The sequence below is a fragment of the Vanellus vanellus genome (genome assembly GCF_965231255.1).
Source record: "Vanellus vanellus genome assembly, chromosome: 29".
In the NCBI taxonomy this organism is placed as follows: Eukaryota; Metazoa; Chordata; class Aves; order Charadriiformes; family Charadriidae; genus Vanellus; species Vanellus vanellus.
In genome coordinates, this window is record NC_138934.1 from 1,858,510 (window position 1) to 1,882,657 (window position 24,148).

General features: G+C 62.1%; 1 protein-coding gene across 1 annotated transcript; it reads right to left on the reverse strand.

The window, feature by feature from the left end:
* Positions 1-3,460: 3,460 nt before the first annotated feature.
* On the reverse strand, positions 3,461-23,992 carry LOC309682472 (hydroperoxide isomerase ALOXE3-like; the record flags this gene model as incomplete). The annotated part of the gene is made up of 13 exons (XM_082496562.1): positions 3,461-3,640; positions 3,912-4,082; positions 6,853-6,953; positions 7,055-7,176; positions 9,706-9,875; positions 14,009-14,095; positions 14,244-14,447; positions 16,225-16,547; positions 16,694-16,797; positions 16,960-17,082; positions 17,195-17,276; positions 19,164-19,362; positions 23,855-23,992. The coding sequence occupies 13 exons, from the start codon at positions 23,990-23,992 to the stop codon at positions 3,461-3,463; spliced, it is 2,004 nt and encodes a 667-aa protein (XP_082352688.1).
* Positions 23,993-24,148: the final 156 nt, after the last annotated feature.

The following is a 24,148-nucleotide window of genomic DNA, read 5'->3' on the forward strand; positions in this document are numbered from 1 at the left end:
TGGTACTGGGTGTCTCCAGGCCCTGGGTACTGGGTGCACCGGGGACACTGGTGACACGTGGTGGTGCTGAGTGTCTCCAGGTCCTGGGTGCTGGGGACACTGGGTGCACTGGGGACACCTGCTGGTGCTGTTGTTGCTGGGTGTCTCCCTGTCCTGAGTACTGGGTGTACTGGGGCACTGGGTGCTGGTGCTGCTGGGTGTCTCCAGGTCCTGGGTACTGGGGGTACTGGTTGCACTGGTTGCACTGGGGGCACCTGGTGGTGCTGCATGTGTCCAGGTCCTGGGTATTGGGTGCACTGGGGACACTGGGTGCTGGTGATGCTGGTGGTGCTGGGAGTCTCCAGGTCCTGGGTACTGGGTGCACTGGGGACACTGGGTGCAGTGGGGACACCTGGTGGTTCTGGGAGTTTCCATGTCCTTGGTACTGGGTGCACTGGGGACACCTGGTGGTGCTGGTGGTGCTGGGAGTCTCCAGGTCCTGGGTACTGGGTGCACTGGGGACACTGGGTGCACTGGGGACACTGGGTGCTGGTGGTGCTGGGTGTCTCCACATCCTGGGTGCACTGAGGACACTGGATGCACTGGGGACACTGGGTGCACTGGGGACACTGGGTGCAGTGGGGACACCTGGTGGTTCTGGGAGCTTCCATGTCCTTGGTACTGGGTGCACTGGGGACACTGGGTGCACTGGGGACACTGGGTGCAGTGGGGACACTGGGTGCTGGGTGCACTGGGGACACTGGGTGCAGTGGGGACACCTGGTGGTTCTGGGAGCTTCCATGTCCTTGGTACTGGGTGCACTGGGGACACCTGGTGGTGCTGGTGACGCTGGGAGTCTCCAGGTCCTGGTTACTAGGGACAGTGGGTGCACTGGGGGCACTGGGTGCACTGGGGACACTGGGTGCTGGTGATGCTGGGTGTCTCTGGGTCCTGGGTGCTGGGGACACTGGGTGCACTGGGGAGCAGTGCAGGATAAGGCAGCACTGGGGACACTGGGGAGCATTTGGAAGGGAAACTGGGAATACCGGGGACACTGGGGAGCAGTGCAGGACAGGGGGACACTGGGGAGACTGGGGAGCAGGACAGGGTATGGGGACCACTGGAGGGGGACACTGGGGATACTGGGGAGCACTGGGGTGGAACACTGGGGAGACTGTGGATCGGTGCAGGACCAGGTGGCACTGGGGAGACTGGGGAGACTGGGGAGCGGGACAGCACATGGGGGACACTGGGGAGCACTGGAGGGGGACACTGGGGAGCACTGGGGGAGACACTGGGGACGCTGGGGATCAGGGCAGGACACGGGGGCACTGGGAGCACTGGGCAGACTGGGAAGCACTGAGGGGTGCTGGGAGCACTGCAGGGGCAGCTGGGAGCACTGGGATTACTGGGGGGAGTGGGGGGTGGGGCTGGAGAGCACTGGGGGGTGCTGGGAGCACTGCGAGGACACTGGGGAGCACTGGGATTACTGGGGGGTGCTGGGGGGTGCTTAGAGCACTGGGAAGTACTGGGACGCACTGAGGCAGAGCTGGGGAACACTGGGAGGGGGTGCTGGGAGCACTGGGGAGCACTGGGAGGGAGCAGTGGGAATGACTGGGAGCACTGTGGGGAGCCAGGGAACTGCCCTAGGAGCACTGGGGCCAAACTGGGAGCACTGGGGAGGGCACTGGGAGCACTGGTAAGCCCTGGGGAGCGCCTTTGGAGTAGTGGGAGGGAGCACTGGGAGGGAGCAGTGAGGGGGCTTTGGGAGTGCTGTGGAGTGCACTGGGAGCACTGGGCACCCCATTATATCTCCCAGTTGCCCCCCAGTTGCCGCTCCGGGGGTGTGTTGGTGGTCCCCAGTTCCATCCGTCCGTCCGTCCGTCCCCCAGCAGGGCGGGTTTGATTGACAGCTGCTTTTATTGGGGGGGCGGGGGGGGGGAGGGGGAGGGATGGGGGCTGAGCGTCTCCGGGTGCTGGGTACTGGGAGCACTGGGGACACTGGTTGCGGGTGGTGCTGGGTGTCTCCAGGTGCTGCGTACTGGCTGCACTGGGGACACTGGGTGCACTGGGGACACTGGGTGCTGGTGGTCCTGGTGGTGCTAGGTGTCTCCAGGTCCTGGGTACTGGGTGCACTGGGGACACTGGGTGTTGGTGGTGCTGGGTGTCTCCAGGTCCTGGTTGCACTGCGGACACTGGGTGCACTGGTGACACTGGGTGATGGTGGTGCTGGGTGTCTCCAGGTGCTGGGTACTGGGGGCACTGGGGACACTGGGTGCTGGTGCTGCTGGTGCTTCTGGCTTTCTCCAGGTCCTGGGTGCTGGGTGCACTGGGGACACTGGGTGCACTGGGGACACCTGGTGGTTCTGGGTGTCTCCATGTCCTAGGTACTGGGTGCACTGGGGACACTGGGTGCACTGGGGACACTGGGTGCTGGAGCTGCTGGGTTTCTCTGGGTACTGGGTACTGGGGACACTGGGCACATATGGGACACCGGGTGCTGGTGGTACTGGGTGTCTCCATGTCCTGGTACTGGATGCACTGGTGACACTGGGTGCTGGTGGTGCTGGGTGTCTCCAGGTGCTGGGTACTGGGGGCACTGGGGACACTGGGTGCTGGTGATGCTGGTGCTTCTGGCTTTCTCCAGGTCCTGGGTACTGGGTGCACTGGGTGCTGGTGGTGCTGGGGACACTGTGTGCACTGGGGACACCTGGTGGTTCTGGGTGTCTCCATGTCCTAGGTACTGGGTGCACTGGGGACACTGGGTGCACTGGGAACACTGGGTGCTGGAGCTGCTGGGTTTCTCTGGGTACTGGGTACTGGGGACATATGAGACACCAGGTGCTGGTGGTGCTGGTGGTACTGGGTGTCTCCATGTCCTCGGTACTGGATGCACTGGGGACACCTTGTGCTGGTGGTGCTGGGTGTCTCCAGGTCCTGTGTACTGGGTGCACTGGGGACACTGGGTGCACTGGGGACACTGGGTGCTGGTGGTCCTGGTGGTGCTGGGTGTCTCCAGGTCCTGGGTACTGGGTGCACTGGGGACACTGGGTGTACCGGGGACACCTGGTGGTTCTAGGTGTCTCCATGTCCTGGCTACTGGATGCACTGGGGACACTGGGTGCTCATGGTGCTAGGTGTCTCCAGGTCTTGGGTACTGGGTGCACTGGCGATGCTGGGTGCACTGTGGACACCAGGTGGTTCTAGGTGTCTCCATGTCCTAGGTACTGGGTGCACTGGGGACACTGGATGCTGGTGGTGCTGGGTGTCTCCAGGTCTTGGGTGTTGAGGGTACTGGGGACACTGGGAGGAGCAGGGGGGTGTGCAGGGTGTCTCCAGGTGACAGATGTTGGGGGTGGTGGGTGCTGGGAGTGCCCGGGTGTTGGGATGGTGGGTGGGGGATGCTGGAGCTGCTGGAGATGGCCAGGGGTGGGGGGCACTGGGGGGCACTGGGGGGGCACTGGGAGGGGAAGCGCGGGGCTCAGATGGAGATGCTGTTCTCCGTCTCCATCGGGTTCATGTAGTTGTATCTCAGCTCCGCCCACTGGTTCCTCTCCTCGATGGTCTCCCAGATCTCCTCCAGTTGCCTCTGGAAGATCCTGATGAGGCGTCGGGGTTCCACCTCGGTGAACCGTTCCTCCGGATACTGTCCCAGGAACCTCTGGGGTGGGGGGTGGGGGGGGGACGACACAGGGATGGGGACCCATCAAGCCCAACCACGTGGCTTGAGGTGTCTAAAAGCCACCTCAGAAGGTGGTCTCTAAGCACCCTGGGAGCTGTAGAGCGGTGGTGGCCACCACCCTGGGCTTGGGAACGGCCAAGGTGGTGACTTGCACCCGTCACCTCCCGGTGAGGGCACCTCTTAGGGGTTCCTCAGCCCCGTAGAGCCACCATCGCGAGGGAGGGGATGGTGAGGGTGGGGTCAGACTCACCGTGTCCTTGAGGCGGGAGCTGAGGAGGGTGAGGGCCACCAGGATGTTGGCGGTGGTGTCCACCTCGGGGACGGTGTCGAGGAAGTGCTGGAGGAAGGCTTTGCCCTTCTCCGCCGGCGGTGGGTGGCGCATGGAGGACGGGGCGTTGGGGAGGAAGGCGCCCAGGTCATACTGCAGGAGGAGAGGCCACCGTCAGCAGAGGACATCCCTCTGGCAGGGGGATGGGGACGTTCTCCTGAGGTGGGGTGGGGACGTCCCTCTGCTATGGGGATGGGATGGATGGGGACCTTCTCCTGAGGTGGGGTGGGGACATCCTTCTGCTATGGGGATGGGATGGATGGGGACGTTCTCCTGAGGTGGGGTGGGACATCCCTCCGCTATGGGGATGGTTTGGATGGGGATGTTCTCCTGAGGTGGGGTGGGGACGTACTTATGGCATGAAGGGACATGGATGGGGACAACCCTCCGCTATGGGGACAAGTTGGATGGGGACGTTCTCCTGAGGTGGGGTGGGGACATCCCTCCACTATGGGGATGGGTTGGATGGGGACCTTCTCCTGAGGTGGGGTGGAGACGTCCTTACGGCATGAAGGGACATGGATGGGGACATCCTTCTGCTATGGGGACGGGTTGGATGGGGACGTTCTCCTGAGGTGGGTGGGGACGTCCCTCCGCTATGGGGATGGGATGGATGGGGACGTTCTCCTGAGGTGGGGTGGGGATGTCCCTCTGCTATGGGGACAGGTTGGATGGGGACGTTCTCCTCAGGTGGGGTGGGGACATCCTTATGGCATGAAGGGAGATGAGTAGGGACATCCCTCTGCTATGGGGACGGGTTGGATGGGGACCTTCTCCTGAGGTGGGGTGGGGACATCCCTCTGCTATGGGGATGGGATGGATGTGGACCTTCTCCTGAGGTGGGGTGGGGACATCCCTCTGCTATGGGGATGGGTTGGATGGGGACGTTCTCCTGAGGTGGGTGGGGACGTCCCTCCGCTATGGGGATGGGATGGATGGGGACGTTCTCCTGAGGTGGGGTGGGGATGTCCCTCTGCTATGGGGACAGGTTGGATGGGGACGTTCTCCTCAGGTGGGGTGGGGACATCCCTCTGCTATGGGGATGGGTTGGATGGGGACGTTCTCCTGAGGTGGGGTGGGGACATCCCTCTGCTATGGGGACGGGTTGGATGGGGACGTTCTCCTGAGGTGGGGTGGGGACGTCCCTCCACTATGGGGATGGGATGGATGGGGACGTTCTCCTGAGGTGGGGTGGGGACGTCCTTATGGCATGAAGGGAGATGAGTAGGGACATCCCTCTGGCACGGGGACAAGTTGGATGGGGACCTTCTCCTGAGGTGGGGTGGGGACATCCCTCCGCTATGGGGATGGGATGGATGGGGACGTTCTCCTGAGGTGGGGTGGGGACGTCCTTATGGCATGAAGGGACATGGATGGGGACATCCTTCTGCTATGGGGACGGGTTGGATGGGGACGTTCTCCTGAGGTGGGGTGGGGACATCCCTCCGCTATGGGAATGGGATGGATGGGGACGTTCTCCTGAGGTGGGGTGGGGACATCCTTATGGCATGAAGGAACATGGATGGGGACATCCCTCTGCTATGGGGAGGGGTTGGATGGGGACGTTCTCCTCAGGTGGGGTGGGGACATCCTTATGGCATGAAGGGAGATGAGTAGGGACATCCCTCTGGCACGGGGACAAGTTGGATGGGGACCTTCTCCTGAGGTGGGGTGGGGACATCCCTCTGCTATGGGGATGGGATGGATGTGGACCTTCTCCTGAGGTGGGGTGGGGACGTCCTTATGGCATGAAGGGAGATGAGTAGGGACATCCCTCTGGCACGGGGACAAGTTGGATGGGGACCTTCTCCTGAGGTGGGGTGGGGACATCCCTCTGCTATGGGGATGGGTTGGATGGGGACGTTCTCCTGAGGTGGGGTGGAGACGTCCTTATGGCATGAAGGGACATGGATGGGGACATCCTTCTGCTATGGGGATGGGATGGATGGGGACCTTCTCCTGAGGTGGGGTGGGGACATCCCTCTGCTATGGGGATGGGACGGATGGGGACGTTCTCCTGAGGTGGGATGAGGTCGTCCTTATGGCATGAAGGGACATGGATGGGGACATCCTTCTGCTATGGGGATGGGTTGGATGGGAACGTTCTCCTGAGGTGGGGTGGGACGTCCCTCCACTATGGGGACGGGTTGGATGGGGACCTTCTCCTGAAGTGGGGTGGAGACGTCCTTATGGCATGAAGGGACATGGATGGGGACATCCTTCTGCTATGGGGACGGGTTGGATGGGAACGTTCTCCTGAGGTGGGGTGGGACGTCCCTCCACTATGGGGACGGGTTGGATGGGGACCTTCTCCTGAAGTGGGGTGGAGACGTCCTTATGGCATGAAGGGACATGGATGGGGACATCCTTCTGCTATGGGGACGGGTTGGATGGGGACCTTCTCCTGAGGTAGGGTGGGGACATTCCTCTGCTATGGGGACGGGTTGGATGGGGACCTTCTCCTGAGGTAGGGTGGGGACATTCCTCTGCTATGGGGATGGGTTGGATGGGGACCTTCTCCTGAGGTGGGGTGGGGACATCCCTCCGCTATGGGAATGGGATGGATGGGGACCTTCTGAGGTGGGGACGTCCTTCCAACACGGAGAGGAGATGGTGGGGACGTCCCGCTGGCACGGGGACAGGTTAGACGGTGACGTCCCCCTGGGATGAAGATGCGATTGGGTTGAGGACATCCCTCTGACGTGCAGAGAGGTGGGACACGGACATCTCCCCCCCTGATCCCATTGGGAGCGCGGGATGGGGACAACCCAACCGGTGGAAGCCGTGGCTCCAGTTGTGAGTTGGGACCGGCTGGGGACATTTTTGGGGGGGGGGAGGAAGGGTGGGATGTCCCCTGTCCCACCTGCCCGTTGTTGACGGCGGCGTGTTGCGCCGAGCAGGTGAACATCACCATGGTGAGGAACTTGGTGAGCTCCGCCACCGTCCGCAACGTTGAGGGGACACCTGGAAGGGAAAGGGACGCCCAAGATGACCGAAGCCCTCTCCTTTGGTCCCACCCAACCCCCCTGGGTGAGGACTTAGTGGGGGAGGGGGAGATGTCCTACCTGAGGAGGTCCTCCCCAAAAAGCCGTTGGTGAAGATGTCCTTCACCCACGCCTGCAGCTCGCTGTCCCCTCCCACCGCCGCGTCGTCCCCGTAGTAGAAAGACACAATGCCGCGGGTGAAACTATGGGGGAGGGGACACAAAGGAGGTGACGCGTGAGGGGCCCGGACCACCCATGGGATGGCTCATCACCCCTTGAAGTTGTCCTCCCAGTTGTAAGCTCAGCGTTCTCCAGTGCGCCCAGTAACCCCACTGCTCCCCGGCTCCAAAGCCTTCTTCAGGTTCTCTGGTGGCCTCCCAGTGCTGCCAGTACACCCCAGTGCCGCCCCAGTAAGGCACCAGTACTCTGGGTATCCACCCAGTGCCCTCCAGTGCTCCCAGTACCTCCCAGTGCCCCCCAGTGCTCCCAGTATCTCCCAGTGCCCCCCAGTGCCCTCCAGTGCTCCCAATACACCCCACTGCTCCCCAGCTCCAAACCCTTCCTCAGCTTCTCTGGTGTCCTCCCAGTGCTGCCAGTACACCCCAGTGCCGCCCCAGTAAGGCACCAGTACTCTGGGTATCAACCCAGCACCCCCTAGTGCTCCCAGTACAACCCAGTGCCACCCAGTGCTCCCCAGTTCTGCCCAGTAACCCCAGTGCTCCCCAGCTCCAAACCTTTTTGCAGGTTCTCTGGTGACCTCCCAGTGCTGCCAGTACACCCCAGTGCCGCCCCAGTAAGGCACCAGTACTCTGGGTATCCACCCAGTGCCCTCCAGTGCTCCCAGTACCTCCCAGTGCCCCCCGGTGCTCCCAGTACACCCCAGTGCTCCCCAGCTCCAAACCCTTCCTCAGCTTCTCTGGTGTCCTCCCAGTGCTGCCAGTACACCCCAGTGCCGCCCCAGTAAGGCACCAGTACTCTGGGTATCCACCCAGCGCCCCCCAGTGCTCCCAGTACCTCCCAGTGCTCCCCAGTGCGCACAGTACACCGCAGTGCTCCCCAGCTCCAAACCCTTCTTCAGGTTCTCTGGTGTCCTCCCAGTGCTCCCAGTACACCCCAGTGCTGCCCCAGTAAGGCACCAGTACTCCGGGTATCCACCCAGTGCCCTCCAGTGCTCCCAGTACACCCCAGTGCCCCCCAGTGCGCCCAGTAACCCCAGTGCTCCCCAGCTCCAAACCCTTCTTCAGATTCTCTGGTGTCCTCCCAGTGCTGCCAGTACACCCCAGTGCCGCCCCAGTAAGGCACCAGTACTCCAGGTATCCACCCAATGCCCTCCAGTGCTCCCAGTACATCCCAGTGCTCCCCAGTGCGCCCAGTAACCCCAGTGCTCCCGAGCTCCAAACCCTTCCTCACCTTCTCTGGTGTCCTCCCAGTGTTCTCAGTACACCCCAGTGCCGCCCCAGTAAGGCACCAGTACTTCAGGTATCCACCCAGTGCCCTCCAGTGCTCCCAGTACAACCCAGTGCCCCCCAGTGCGCCCAGTAACCAAAGTGCTCCCCAGCTCCAAACCCTTCCTCAGCTTCTCTGGTGTCCTCCCAGTGCGCCCAGTACACCCCAGTGCTGCCCCAGTAAGGCACCAGTACTCTGGGTATCCACCCAGTGCCCTCCAGTGCTCCCAGTACAACCCAGTGCCCCCCAGTGCGCCCAGTAACCCCAGTGCTCCCCAGCTCCAAACCCTTCCTCAGCTTCTCTGGTGTCCTCCCAGTGCTGCCAGTACACCCCAGTGCCGCCCCAGTAAGGCACCAGTACTCTGGGTATCAACCCAGCACCCCCTAGTGCTCCCAGTACAACCCAGTGCGCCCCAGTGCTCCCCAGTGCGCCCAGTAACCCCAGTGCTCCCCAGCTCCAAACCCTTCCTCAGGTTCTCTGGTGTCCTCCCAGTGCTCCCAGTACACCCCAGTGCCCCCCAGTGTGCCCAGTAACCCCACTGCTCCCCGGCTCCAAACCTTTTTGCAGGTTCTCTGGTGTCCTCCCAGTGCTGCCAGTACACCCCAGTGCTGCCCCAGTAAGGCACCAGTACTCTGGGTATCCACCCAGCGCCCCCCAGTGCTCCCAGTACACCCCAGTGCTCCCCAGTGCGCCCAGTAACCAAAGTGCTCCCCGGCTCCAAACCCTTCCTCAGCTTCTCTGGTGTCCTCCCAGTGCTCCCAGTACACCCCAGTGCCGCCCCAGTAAGGCACCAGTACTCTGGGTATCCACCCAGCACCCCATAGTGCTCCCAGTACCTCCCAGTACACCCCAGTGCTCCCCAGCTCCAAACCCTTCCTCAGGTTCTCTGGTGTCCTCCCAGTGCTCCCAGTACACCCCAGTGCCCCCCAGTGCCCCCCAGTGCCAAACCACTCCCCAGATTATCTAGAGTGCTCCCAGTACACACCAGTGCCCCCCAGTGTGCCCAGTAACCCCAGTGCTCCCCAGCTCCAAACCTTTCCACTGGTTCTCTAGTGTCCTCCCAGTTCTCCCAGTACCCCCCAGTTCCGCCCCAGTAAGGCACCAGTACTCCGGGTATCCACCCAGCGCTCCCCACTACACCCCAGCACCCCACCCCACCCCCCAGTAAGGCACCAGTACTCTGGCTATCCACCCGGCGCCCTCCAGTGCTCCCAGCACCCCCCGCCCCAGCTCCTCCCAGTGCTCCCCAGTAGACCCCAGTGCACCCCCTGGGGGTTCGGTCCCACCTCTCGATGACCTCCCAGAGCTTCAGGCCGTCCTCCCGGTAGTAGTAGTTGGGGACGTCCTCCACCCCGCGGTCCCGGATGTCATCGGGGAGGCAGAGGGACCTGTAGGTGACCTTCTCCAGTCCCCGTTGGACGATGAGCACCAGTCCCTCGTAGGTGGCCCCCGAGCCCTGGGGGGGGGGGGAGGGGCGAGGGGGGGGAGGGGGAGGAGGAGGGGGGGTCAGGGCACCCATGGGTGGTGGGGGCAGGAGGCACCCCGCTACCTCCAACCCCCCGCTTCGGCCCCCCGGCTGCCCCAGTGCTCCCAGTATACCCCAGTGCCGCCCCAGTAAGGTATCAGTACTCTGGGTATCCACCCAGTGCTCCCAGTATACCCCAGTGTCGCCCCACTAAGGTATCAGTACTCTGGGTATACACCCAGTGCTCCCAGTACGCCCCAGTGCCTCCCCAGTAAGGCATCAGTACTCTGGGTATCCACCCAGTGCTCCCAGTACACCCCAGTGCCTCCCCACTAAGGCATCAGTACTCTAGGTATCCACCCAGTGCTCCCAGTGCACTCCAGTGCCGCCCCAGTAAGGCACTAGTACTCTGGGTATACACCCAGTGCTCCCAGTACGTCCCAGTGCCGCCCCAGTAAGGTATCAGTACTCTGGGTATCCACCCAGTGCTCCCAGTATACCCCAGTGTCGCCCCACTAAGGCATCAGTACTCTGGGTATCCACCCAGTGCTCCCAGTACGCCCCAGCGCCACCCCAGTAAGGCACCAGTACTCTGGGTATCCTCCCAGTGCTCCCAGTACACCCCAGTGTTGCCCCGGTAAGGCATCAGTACTCTGGGTATCCACCCAGTGCTCCCAGTATACCCCAGTGTCGCCCCAGTAAGGTATCAGTACTCTGGGTATCCACCCAGTGCTCCCAGTATACCCCAGTGTCGCCCCACTAAGGTATCAGTACTCTGGGTATACACCCAGTGCTCCCAGTACGCCCCAGTGCCTCCCCAGTAAGGCATCAGTACTCTGGGTATCCACCCAGTGCTCCCAGTACACCCCAGTGCCTCCCCACTAAGGCATCAGTACTCTAGGTATCCACCCAGTGCTCCCAGTGCACTCCAGTGCCGCCCCAGTAAGGCACTAGTACTCTGGGTATACACCCAGTGCTCCCAGTACGTCCCAGTGCCGCCCCAGTAAGGTATCAGTACTCTGGGTATCCACCCAGTGCTCCCAGTATACCCCAGTGTCGCCCCACTAAGGCATCAGTACTCTGGGTATCCACCCAGTGCTCCCAGTACGCCCCAGCGCCACCCCAGTAAGGCACCAGTACTCTGGGTATCCACCCAGTGCTCCCAGTACACCCCAGTGTTGCCCCGGTAAGGCATCAGTACTCTGGGTATCCACCCAGTGCTCCCAGTATACCCCAGTGTCGCCCCAGTAAGGTATCAGTACTCTGGGTATCCTCCCAGTGATCCCAGTACACCCCAGTGCCTCCCCAATAAGGCATCAGTACTCTGGGTATCCACCCAGTGCTCCCAGTACGTCCCAGTGCCACCCCAGTAAGGTATCAGTACTCTGGGTATCCACCCAGTGCTCCCAGTATACCCCAGTGTCGCCCCACTAAGGCATCAGTACTCTGGGTATCCACCCAGTGCTCCCAGTACGCCCCAGCGCCACCCCAGTAAGGTATCAGTACTCTGGGTATCCACCCAGTGCTCCCAGTATACCCCAGTGTCGCCCCACTAAGGCATCAGTACTCTGGGTATCCACCCAGTGCTCCCAGTATACCCCAGTGTCGCCCCACTAAGGCATCAGTACTCTGGGTATCCACCCAGTGCTCCCAGTACGCCCCAGCACCACCCCAGTAAGGCACCAGTACTCTGGGTATCCACCCAGTGCTCCCAGTACACCCCAGTGTTGCCCCGGTAAGGCATCAGTACTCTGGGTATCCACCCAGTGCTCCCAGTATACCCCAGTGTCGCCCCACTAAGGTATCAGTACTCTGGGTATACACCCAGTGCTCCCAGTACGCCCCAGTGCCTCCCCAGTAAGGCATCAGTACTCTGGGTATCCACCCAGTGCTCCCAGTACACCCCAGTGCCTCCCCACTAAGGCATCAGTACTCTAGGTATCCACCCAGTGCTCCCAGTGCACTCCAGTGCCGCCCCAGTAAGGCACTAGTACTCTGGGTATACACCCAGTGCTCCCAGTACGTCCCAGTGCCGCCCCAGTAAGGTATCAGTACTCTGGGTATCCACCCAGTGCTCCCAGTATACCCCAGTGTCGCCCCACTAAGGCATCAGTACTCTGGGTATCCACCCAGTGCTCCCAGTACGCCCCAGCGCCACCCCAGTAAGGCACCAGTACTCTGGGTATCCACCCAGTGCTCCCAGTACACCCCAGTGTTGCCCCGGTAAGGCATCAGTACTCTGGGTATCCACCCAGTGCTCCCAGTATACCCCAGTGTCGCCCCAGTAAGGTATCAGTACTCTGGGTATCCACCCAGTGCTCCCAGTACACCCCAGTGTCGCCCCACTAAGGCATCAGTACTCTGGGTATCCACCCAGTGCTCCCAGTATACCCCAGTGTCGCCCCACTAAGGTATCAGTACTCTGGGTATCCTCCCAGTGATCCCAGTACACCCCAGTGCCTCCCCAATAAGGCATCAGTACTCTGGGTATCCACCCAGTGCTCCCAGTACGTCCCAGTGCCACCCCAGTAAGGTATCAGTACTCTGGGTATCCACCCAGTGCTCCCAGTATACCCCAGTGTCGCCCCACTAAGGCATCAGTACTCTGGGTATCCACCCAGTGCTCCCAGTACCCCCCAGTGCCCTCCAGTGCTCCCAAAGCAACCAGTACTCCAGGTACTCCCCCAGTTCTCCCAGTGACCCCCAGTTCTCCCAGTTCCCCCCAGTTCTCCCAGTACACCCCAGTTCTCCCAGTACACCCCAGGGGTCCCATTGCACCCCAATGCCCCCCAAGATCTCCCAGGACACCAGTACTCCCAGTACCCCCCAGTTCCCTCCAGTGCTCCCAAAGGCACCAGTACTCCAGGTACTCCCCCAGTTCTCCCAGTTCCCCCCAGTTCTCCCAGTACACCCCAGGCTTCCCAGTGCACCCCAATGCCCCCCAAGATCTCCCAGGACACCAGTACTCCCAGTACCCCCCAGTGCCATCCAGTGCTCCCAAAGCAACCAGTACTCCAGGTACTCCCCCAGTTCTCCCAGTTCCCCCCAGTTCTCCCAGCGCCCCCCAGTTCTCCCAGTACACCCCAGTTCTCCCAGTACACCCCAGGGGTCCCATTGCACCGCAATGCCCCCCAAGATCTCCCAGGACACCAGTACTCCCAGTACCCCCCAGTTCCCTCCAGTGCTCCCAAAGGCACCAGTACTCCAGGTACTCCCCCAGTTCTCCCAGTTCCCCCCAGTTCTCCCAGTACACCCCCAGGCTTCCCAGTGCACCCCAATGCCCCCCAAGATCTCCCAGGACACCAGTACTCCCAGTACCCCCCAGTTCCCTCCAGTGCTCCCAAAGGCACCAGTACTCCAGGTACTCCCCCAGTTCTCCCAGTTCCCCCCAGTTCTCCCAGTACACCCCACTTCTCCCAGTACAACCCCAGGCTTCCCATTGCACCGCAATGCCCCCCAAGATCTCCCAGGGCACCAGTACTCCCAGTACCCCCCAGTTCCCTCCAGTGCTCCCAAAGGCACCAGTACTCCAGGTACTCCCCCAGTTCTCCCAGTGACCCCCAGTTCTCCCAGTACACCCTCAATGCTCCCAGTGCACCCCAATGCCCCCAAGATCTCCCAGGACACCAGTACTCCCAGTACCCCCCAGTGCCCTCCAGTGCTCAGAAAGCAACCAGTACTCCAGGTACTCCCCCAGTTCTCCCAGTTCCCCCCAGTTCTCCCAGTACACCCCACTTCTCCCAGTACAACCCCAGGCTTCCCACTGCACCCCAATGCCCCCCAAGGTCTCCCTTGACACCAACCCTCCCAGTACACCCCAGTGCCCTCCAGTGCTCCCAAAGCAACCAGTACTCCAGGTACTCCCCCAGTTCTCCCAGTTCCCCCCAGTTCTCCCAGTTCCCCCCAGTTCTCCCAGTCCCCCCCAGTTCTCCCAGTACACCCCCAATGCTCCCAGTGCACCCCAAAGCCCCCCAAGATCTCCCAGGACACCAGTACTCCCAGTACCCGCCCTTCTCCCCAGTTCTCCCGGTAAACCCCGGCGCTCCCCATTCCTCCCAGTCCTCCCTCGCCTCTCCCAGTAAGACCCCAGTGCTCCCAGTTACGCCCCAGTGCCCGGTCCTCACCTTGTCGATGAGGCCCCCGGGGTTGATGAGGACGGTACGGGCCAACGTGTTGATGTGTAACGTGAAACGGAAGTGGGGGATGAGGAGCTGATGGTGGAAACCAAGAGCTTGGAGATGAAGGTGGACCTCCCAAGGGAAGGGGTGGGGTGGGACCGGGTGGGGTCAAGGTGGGGGGAGGGGGCGGTTGGGTGGGGGGGGGGGGACCCAAGGGGGTGACCCAGAGGTGGGACCTCACCTTGAAAAGGGGGTGACAGGCGGGCAAGTGACGGAGGGTGGCGATGGCGAAGACCTCCCCGAAGAGGTGGGTACGGAGGAGGTGGGTGAGGAGCTGGTGGCTGTAGAAGTCGGCGTTGCGCACCCAGGTCTTGGCCAACAGCCAATCCCATTGGTCGTCGCTCGGGATGAAGATGGGGTGGGCGGGGCCCGGCCTTTGACTCAGCTTTTGGGACGCAACCGTTAGGTTGGAATCATCTCCACCCCCAGCTCCACCATCAGCTCCACCACCATATCCACCACCATCACCATCATCTCCACCACCACCATCTCCACCACCATCTCCACCACCACCATCTCCACCATCACCTCCACCATCATCTCCACCACCATCTCCACCATCACCTTCACCATCATCTCCACCATCATCTCCACCACCATCTCCACCATCACCTTCACCATCACTTCCACCATCACCTCCACCATCATCTCCACCACCATCTCCACCACCATCTCCACCATCATCTCCAACACCATCTCCAGCACTGTCACCACCACCGTCACCACCACCGTCACCACCATCAGCACTACCGCCATCTCCACCATCAGCTCCACCACCATCTCCACCATCACCTTCACCATCACCTCCACCATCATCTCCACCACCATCTCCACCATCACCTTCACCATCACCTCCACCATCATCTCCACCATCATCTGCACCACCATCTCCACCACCATCTCCACCATCACCTCCACCACCATATCCACCACCATCTCCACCATCATCTCCAACACCATCTCCAACACTGTCACCATCACCATCACCACCACCATCACCACCATCAGCACTACCGCCATCTCCACCATCACCTCCACCATCATCTCCACCATCACCTTCACCATCACCTCCACCATCATCTCCACCACCATCTCCACCACCATCTCCACCATCACCTCCACCACCATCTCCACCACCTTCTCCACCATCATCTCCAACACCATCTCCACCATCATCTCCACCACCATCTCCACCATCATCTCCACCACCATCTCCAGCACTGTCACCACCACCATCACCACCACCGTCACAACCATCAGCACTACCGCCATCTCCACCACCATCTCCACCATCACCTTCACCATCACCTCCACCATCATCTCCACCACCATCTCCACCATCACCTTCACCATCACCTCCACCATCACCTCCACCACCATCTCCACCATCACCTTCACCATCACCTCCACAATCAGCTCCACCATCTCCACCACCATCTCCACCACCATCTCCACCATCATCTCCACCACCACCACCACCATCTCCACCACCACCATCTCCACCACCATCTCCAGCATCATCACCACCATCACCCTCATCTTCACCACCATCACCACCACCATCATCACCACCACCATCTCCACCACCATCTCCAGCATCACCACCACCATCACCCTCATCTTCACCGCCATCACCACCACCATCACCACCATCTCACCATGTCCACCACCACCACCACCATCTCCAGCATCATCACCACCATCACCCTCATCTTCACCACCATCACCACCACCATCTCACCATCACCACCACCATCTCCACCACCATCACCACCACCATCTCCACCACCATCTCCAGCATCATCACCACCACCATCACCCTCATCTTCACCACCATCACCACCACCATCTCACCATCACCACCATCTCACCACCACCATCTCCAGCATCATCACCACCATCACCCTCATCTTCACCACCATCACCACCGCCATCTCCACCACCATCTCCAGCATCATCACCACCAACACCCTCATCTTCACCACCATCACCACCACCATCACCACCACCATCACCACCATCTCACCATCTCCACCACCACCACCACCATCACCACCACCCTCATCTTCACCACCATCACCACCGCCATCTCCACCACTACCACCAGTGCCGTGGGGTTGTCCCACCGCGTTGCGGTGGGGGGGGTGGTGGGACCTCCCTACCTGGATGGCGATGGGACGTAGGCGCCCGTCGGCGCCCTGGTGGAGAAGACAGAGCGGAGCCGCCACGTACTGTTGACGGCCGTGGATGGTGCCCGCCGGGATGTCCTCCAACACCTCGTAGTCCACGATGAAGATCCGACCTTCTCTCATCTCCTTCTCCAAGTTGGTACCAGCTCCCAAAAAGGAGGTCACCATCTCCGACGTCACCGGGAATTTGGCCGGCAGAACCGTGCAGCGTCGGATGACGATGGGGTTGTTGCCGTTGAGGAACTGGTAACCGAAGAAGTCATCTTCTCGCCAATGTTTGGCCACGTATTCGGGGACTGAGGAATATGGTGGCCCTGAGGTCAGCGTCCAAACGGTCGCCACCCTCCGCGTCCAAGCGGGGACTTCTGGGAAAGCCCTGAGGTGGGGGTGGGGTGGGGTGGGGTGGGGTGGGGTGGGGTGGGGTGACCCAGAAGGTACCCACCGATCTCCCTGCCCTGGGTGCGGGAGAAGATGCTGCGCATCTCATCCAGGCTCTTCCAGGAGGTCTGTCTCAAGAGGAACCCTGCCAGAAGTTGGGTGGCCCCTCTACGGGGCGGAGGTGGACCTCAACAGCCATCAGCCCCTTCCTTGTCCCCCCTCCCACCCCACCCCACCCCACCCCACCCCAATTGGCCTCCTGGGATGGGGTGGCAGCACCGGGGATGCTCCCATCACCCAGTTCCTCCATGAGGTTGGGTCATGGCTTACTCGTAGATGAGGGTCCCGGTGAAGTTGGTGCCCCTTATGCAGGAGAATTGAACGTTGGAGTCCAGGTCGAAGACGGAGTCTACGTTGAGGCAACGGGGCCAACCATCGGCGAAGGTCTTCCACCTGGAGGGGGCGAGACAGGGCCGGGGCGGGGTGGGGGGGGTGGGGATACGTCAGGGTTAGCGTTGACCACGACGGTAGTGGTGGACCTCCATCCCTACGTCCCCGCTCTCACTGGTAGGACTCCTGCCGCGCCTTCAGTTCCTGCTGCCGGTGCTTCTTGAGGATGTCCAATTTATCATCCGAAGCTTTCCGGCCTGGAGAAGAAGAGAAGAAAGTAGGGCGAAGGTCGGCCAATCCCAACGAGAAGAACATGGGGTGAAGGTTGGCAAACCTCAATGAGAAGAAAGTAGGGTGAAGGTTGGCCAACTCCTATAAGAAGAAGGTGGGGTGAAGGTTGACCAACCCCAACGAGAAGAAAGTATGGTGAAGGTTGGCCAACCTCAATGAGAAGAAGGTGGGTTGAAGGTTGGCCAACCTCAATGAGAAGAAGGTGGGTTGAAGGTTGGCCAACCTCAACGAGAACAAAGTGGGGTGAAGGTTGGCCAACCCCAACGAGAAGAACATGGGTTGAAGGTTGGCCAACCCCAACGAGAAGAACGTGGGTTGAAGGTTGGCCAACCCCAACAAGAAGAACATGGGGTGAAGGCTGGCCAACCTCAACGTGTAGAAAGTAGAGTGAAGGTTGGCCAACCCCAACGAGAAGCAGGTGGGTTGAAGGTTGGCCAACCTCAACGAGTAGAAAGTATGGTGAAGGTTGGCCAACCCCAACGAGAAGAAAATATGGTGAAGGTTGGCCAACCTCAACAAGAAGAACGTGGGTTGAAGGTTGGCCAACCTCAATGAGTAGAAAGTAGAGTGAAGGTTGGCCAACCCCAACGAGAAGCAGGTGGGGTGAAGGTTGGCCAACCCCAACGGGAAGAAAGTGGGGTGAAGGTTGGCCAACCTCAACGAGTAGAAAGTAGAGTGAAGGTTGGCCAACCCCAACGAGAAGAACATGGGTTGAAGGTTGGCCAACCCCAACGAGAAGAACATGGGGTGAAGGTTGGCCAACCTCAATGAGAAGAAGGTGGGGTGAAGGTTGGCCAACCCCAACAAGAACAACGTGGGGTGAAGGTTGGCCAACCTCAACGAGAAGAAGGTGGGGTGAAGGTTGGCCAACCCCAACGAGAAGCAGGTGGGGTGAAGGTTGGCCAACCCCAACGGGAAGAAGGTGGGGTGAAGGTTGGCCAACCTCAATGAGAAGAAAGTGGGGTGAAGGTTGGCCAACCCCAACAAGAAGAACATGGGGTGAAGGTTGGCCAACCTCAACATGTAGAAAGTAGAGTGAAGGTTGGCCAACCCCAACGAGAAGAAGGTGGGGTGAAGGTTGGCCAACCCCAACGAGAAGAACACGGGTTGAAGGTTGGCCAACCCCAACGAGTAGAAAGTAGAGTGAAGGTTGGCCAACCCCAACGAGAACAAAGTGGGGTGAAGGTTGACCAACCCCAACGGGAAGAAAGTGGGGTGAAGGTTGGCCAAGCCCAACGAGAACAAAGTAGAGTGAAGGTTGGCCAACCTCAATGAGAAGAACGTGGGGTGAAGGTTGACCAACCCCAACGAGAAGAACGTGGGTTGAAGGTTGGCCAACCCCAACGAGAAGAACATGGGGTGAAGGTTGGCCAACCTCAATGAGAAGAAGGTGGGGTGAAGGTTGGCCAACCCCAACAAGAACAACGTGGGGTGAAGGTTGGCCAACCTCAACGAGAAGAAGGTGGGGTGAAGGTTGGCCAACCCCAACGAGAAGAACACGGGTTGAAGGTTGGCCAACCTCAACGAGTAGAAAGTATGGTGAAGGTTGGCCAACCTCAATGAGAAGAAGGTGGGGTGAAGGTTGGCCAACCTCAATGAGAAGACAGTGAGGTGAAGGTTGGCCAACCCCAATGGGAAGAAGGTGGGGTGAAGGTTGGCCAACCCCAACGAGTAGAACGTAGAGTGAAGGTTGGCCAACCCCAACGAGAAGAAGGTGGGGTGAAGGTTGGCCAACCCCAACGAGAAGCAGGTGGGTTGAAGGTTGGCCAACCTCAACGAGAAGAAGGTGGGGTGAAGGTTGGCCAACCCCAACGAGAAGAAGAAGATGGGCTGGAGGTGGGATGAGATCTTACCGGAACCTTCTCGGACCTCCACGGTGGTGGTGTCCTCCATCCACTGGTAGCAGGGGAAGCGGTAGAGGACACCGTCGGGGGCGGTGACGGCCGCGGCGGCGCAGAACCAGGCGTCATCCAAGAAGAGCTTCTGCTTGTGGAGCCTCAGGAGGAGGAGAGGACCCAGGTCCTCCTCGCAGTGCACCCGCAGGGACACTTCCTGGGTGGAGGAGATGACCACTTGGGGGGACTTGGGGGGACTTGGGGGGACTTGGGGGGATGGAGGGGGTGGTTGGGGGGGCTGCTGCCCCAAGGAGGACCCCCAACAGCACCTCCGAGGTTCACAGCATCTCCTGGTCTCCAAACCTCCGGGACCTCTTCTCCTTCAGCCCCACAAGTCCCTTCCAACAGTCCCTCCAAGACCCACACGACCTCCCCAGACCCCCACAACCCTCCCGGAGCCCCACAACCCCCTCCAGACCCCCACAACCCCCAGAAGACCCCCAAACCCCCCCCCCACCCCACAACCTCCCCAAGACCCCCACAACCCCCCCCCAGGACCCCCACAACCCCCCCAGAGCCCCACAACCCCCCCAGAGCCCTAAAACGCCCTCTCAAGACCCCCACAACCCCCCAAGACCCCTAAAACCCCCCCTGGACCCAGAGCCCCACAACCCCCCCAGACCCCCACAACCCCCAGAAGACCCCCACAACCCCCCCCAGAGCCCCACAACGCCCTCTCAAGACCCCCACAACCCCCAGAAGACCCCCAACCCCCCCCCAACCCCACAACCTCCCCAAGACCCCCACAACCCCCGCAGAGCCCCACAACCCCCCCAGAACCCCACAACCCCCCCTGGACCCAGAGCCCCACAACCCCCCGTGGACGCCCACAACCCCCCCCGGACCCCCATAATCACCCCCAAGACCCCCACACCCCCCCCGACCCCACAACCCCCCCCAAGACCCCCATAACCCCCCCAGAGCCCCACAACCGCTCAAGACCCCCACAACCCCCCCGAACCCCCATAATCGCTCCCAAGCCCCCCCCACACCCCCCAACCCCAAAACCGCAACAAGACCCCCACAACCCCCTCCAAAGACCCCCACAACGCCCCCCGGACCCCCACAACCCCCCAAGACCCCCAAAACCCCGCCTTGGACCCAGACCCCCAAGCCCCCCCCAAGACCCCCACAACCCCCCCGGAGCCCCACAACCCCCCCAGAGCCCTACAACCCCCAGAAGACCCCCACAACCCCCCCCCCAGAGCCCCACAACCCCCTCCAAAGACCTCCAAAACCCCCCCTGGACCCAGAGCCCCACAACCCCCTCCAAAGACCCCCACAACTCCCCCCAGACTCCCACAACCCCCCCAGACCCCCACAACGCCCCCTGGACCCCCACACCCCCCCCGACCCCACAACCCCCCCCAAGACCCCCATAACCCCCCCAGAGCCCCACAACCCCCAGAAGACCCCCACAACCCCCCCCAGACCCCCACAACGCCCTCTCAAGACCCCCACAATGCCCCCCGGACCCCCACATCTCCCCCAGACCCCCACAACCCCCCCCGGAGCCCCACAACCCATCAAGACCCCCATAACCCCCCCCCGATCCCAAACCCCCGACAAGACCCCCACAACCCCCCCCGGAGCCCCACAACCCATCAAGACCCCCATAACACCCCCCCGATCCCAAACCCCCGACAAGACCCCCACAACCCTCCCGGAGCCCCACACCCCCCCCAGACCCCCACAACCCCCAGAAGTTCCCCACAACCCCCCCCAGACCCTCACAACGCCCTCTCAAGGCCCCCACAACGCCCCCCGGACCCCCACATCTCCCCCAGACCCCCACAACCCCCCCGGAGCCCCACAACCCCCCCCAGACCCAGAGCCCCACAACCCCCCCCGGAGCCCCACAACCCTCCCCATGACCCCACAACACCCCCAGAGCCCCATAACACCCCCAGAGCCCCACAACCCCTCAAGACCCCCACAACCCCCCCCCCCCGAACCCTCACAACCGCCCCACAACCACCCCCGGACCCCCATAATCGCTCCCAAGACCCCCCCACACCCCCCGACCCCAAAACCCCGACAAGACCCCCACAACCCCTCCCAGAGCCCCACAACCCCCCCAGACTCCCACAACCCCCCCCAGAGCCCCACAACCCCCCCCAGACCCCCACAACCCTCTCCAAAGACCCCCACAACCCCCCACAGACCCCCACAACCCCCCCAGAGCCCCACAACCCATCAAGACCCCCATAACCCCCCCCCGACCCCAAACGCCCGACAAGACCCCCACAACCCTCCCGGGGCCCCACGACCCCCCCAGACCCCCACAATTTCCCCCCAGACCCTCACAACGCCCTCTCAAGACCCCCACATCTCCCCCAGACCCCCACAACCCCCCCCGGACGCCCACAACCTCCCAAGAGCCCCATAACCCCCCCGGACCCCCACAACCCTCCCCATGACCCCACAACACCCCCAGAGCCCCACAACCCCCTCAGACCCCCACACCCCTCCCGGACCCCCATAATCACCCCCAAGACCTCCACACACACCCCGACCCCACAACCCTCCCCATGACCCCATAACCCCCCCAGAGCCGCACAACCCCCCCAGACCCCCACAACCCCCAGAAGATCCCCACAACCCCCCCCCAGACCCCCATAACCCCCCCAGAGCCCCACAACCCCTCAAGACCCCCACAACCCCCCCCCCCCCGAACCCTCACAACCGCCCCACAACCACCCCCGGACCCCCATAATCGCTCCCAAGACCCCCCCACACCCCCCAACCCCAAACCCCCGACAAGACCCCCACAACCCTCCCGGAGCCCCACAACCCCCCCAGACCCCCACAATTTCCCCCCAGACCCTCACAACGCCCTCTCAAGACCCCCACAACGCCCCCCGGACCCCCACATCTCCCCCAGACCCCCACAACCCTCCCAAGAACCCCACAACCCCCAGAAGACCCCCACAACCCCCCCAGACCCCCACAACCCCCTCCAAAGACCCCCACAACCCCCCCAGAGCCCCACAACCCATCAAGACCCCCATAACCCCCCCCGACCCCAAACCCCCGACAAGACCCCCACAACCCTCCCGGAGCCCCACAACCCCCCCAGACCCCCACAATTTCCCCCAGACCCTCACAACGCCCTCTCAAGACCCCCACAACGCCCCCCGGACCCCCACATCTCCCCCAGACCCCCACAACCCTCCCAAGACCCCCACAACCCCCCCCAGACCCCCACAACCCCGTCCAAAGACCCCCACAACCCCCCCAGAGCCCCACAACCCATCAAGACCCCCATAACCCCCCCCCGACCCCAAACCCCCGACAAGACCCCCACAACCCTCCCGGGGCCCCACGACCCCCCCAGACCCCCACAATTTCCCCCCAGACCCTCACAATGCCCTCTCAAGACCCCCACATCTCCCCCAGACCCCCACAACCCCCCCGGACGCCCACAACCTCCCAAGAGCCCCATAACCCCCCCGGACCCCCACAACCCTCCCCATGACCCCACAACACCCCCAGAGCCCCACAACACCCCCAGACCCTCACACCCCCCCCGGACCCCCATAATCACCCCCAAGACCCCCAGAACCCCCCCAACCCCACAACCCCCCCAGAGTCCCACAACCCCTCCAGACCCCCACAACCCTCCCAAGACCCCCACAAGCCTCCCCGGACCCCATAATCACCCCCTGGACCTCCATAATCACCCCCAAGACCTCCACACACACTCTGACCCCACAACCCCCCCAGACCCCCACAACCCCGCCAGAGCCCCACAACACCCCCCAGATCCCCACAATCCCATCCCATCCCCACCCCATCTCCATCCCATCTCCATCCTCATCCCCATCCCATCCCCATCCCCATCCCCACCCCACCCCATCTCCATCCCCATCTCCATCCCCATCCCCATCCCCGTCCCCATCTCCATCCCATCCCCGTCCCCATCCTCGTCCCCACCCCATCCCCACCCCATCTCCATCCCATCCCCACCCCATCCCCATCCCATCCCCACCCCATCTCCATCCCCACCCCATCCCCATCCCATCCCCATCTCCATCTCCACCCCATCCCCATCCCATCCCATCCCCATCCCCATCCCCATCCCCATCCCCATCCCCACCCCATCCCCATCCCCATCCCCATCCCCATCCCATCCCCATCCCCATCCCCATCCCCACCCCACCCCATCTCCATCCTCATCCCCATCCCCGTCCCCATCCTCGTCCCCACCCCATCCCCATCCCATCCCCATCTCCATCTCCACCCCATCCCCATCCCATCCCCATCTCCATCTCCACCCCATCCCCATCCCATCCCCATCTCCATCTCCACCCCATCCCCATCCCATCCCCATCCCATCCCCATCTCCATCTCCACCCCATCCCCATCCCCATCCCCATCCCCATCCCCATCCCCATCCCCATCTCCATCCTCATCCCCATCCCCATCCCCATCCCATCCCCATCCCATCCCCATCTCCATCTCCACCCCATCCCCATCCCCATCCCCATCCCCATCCCCATCCCCATCCCCATCCCATCCCCACCCCATCCCCACCCCATCTCCATCCCCATCCCCATCCCCACCTCATCCCCATCCCCATCCCCACCCCATCCCATCTCCATCCCATCCCCATCCCACCTCCACCCCGTCCCCGTCCCCGTGCTCACCTTCCCCGGCAGGAGGATGCAGTTGATGGTCGTCTGGCGGCTCTCCCCCCGGCTGCCCACCAAGGTGATGGAGATGGAGTTGTGGGTCCCGGCTTCCAGCAGGTCGCCCGTGGTCACCTTCACTTTGTAGACGGCCATGGTGAGCTCCGCCGAGGACGTGCCGCCGCCTCCCAGAGATGCCTTCGGAAAAAAAAAAAAAAAAAAAAAAATTGCGCCGGAGCTTTTTGGGGTGGAAACCTGACGTTTTTAGGCTGGTTGACGTGTCGCAAACCCCGGTGGCCGTTGCACAAGCCA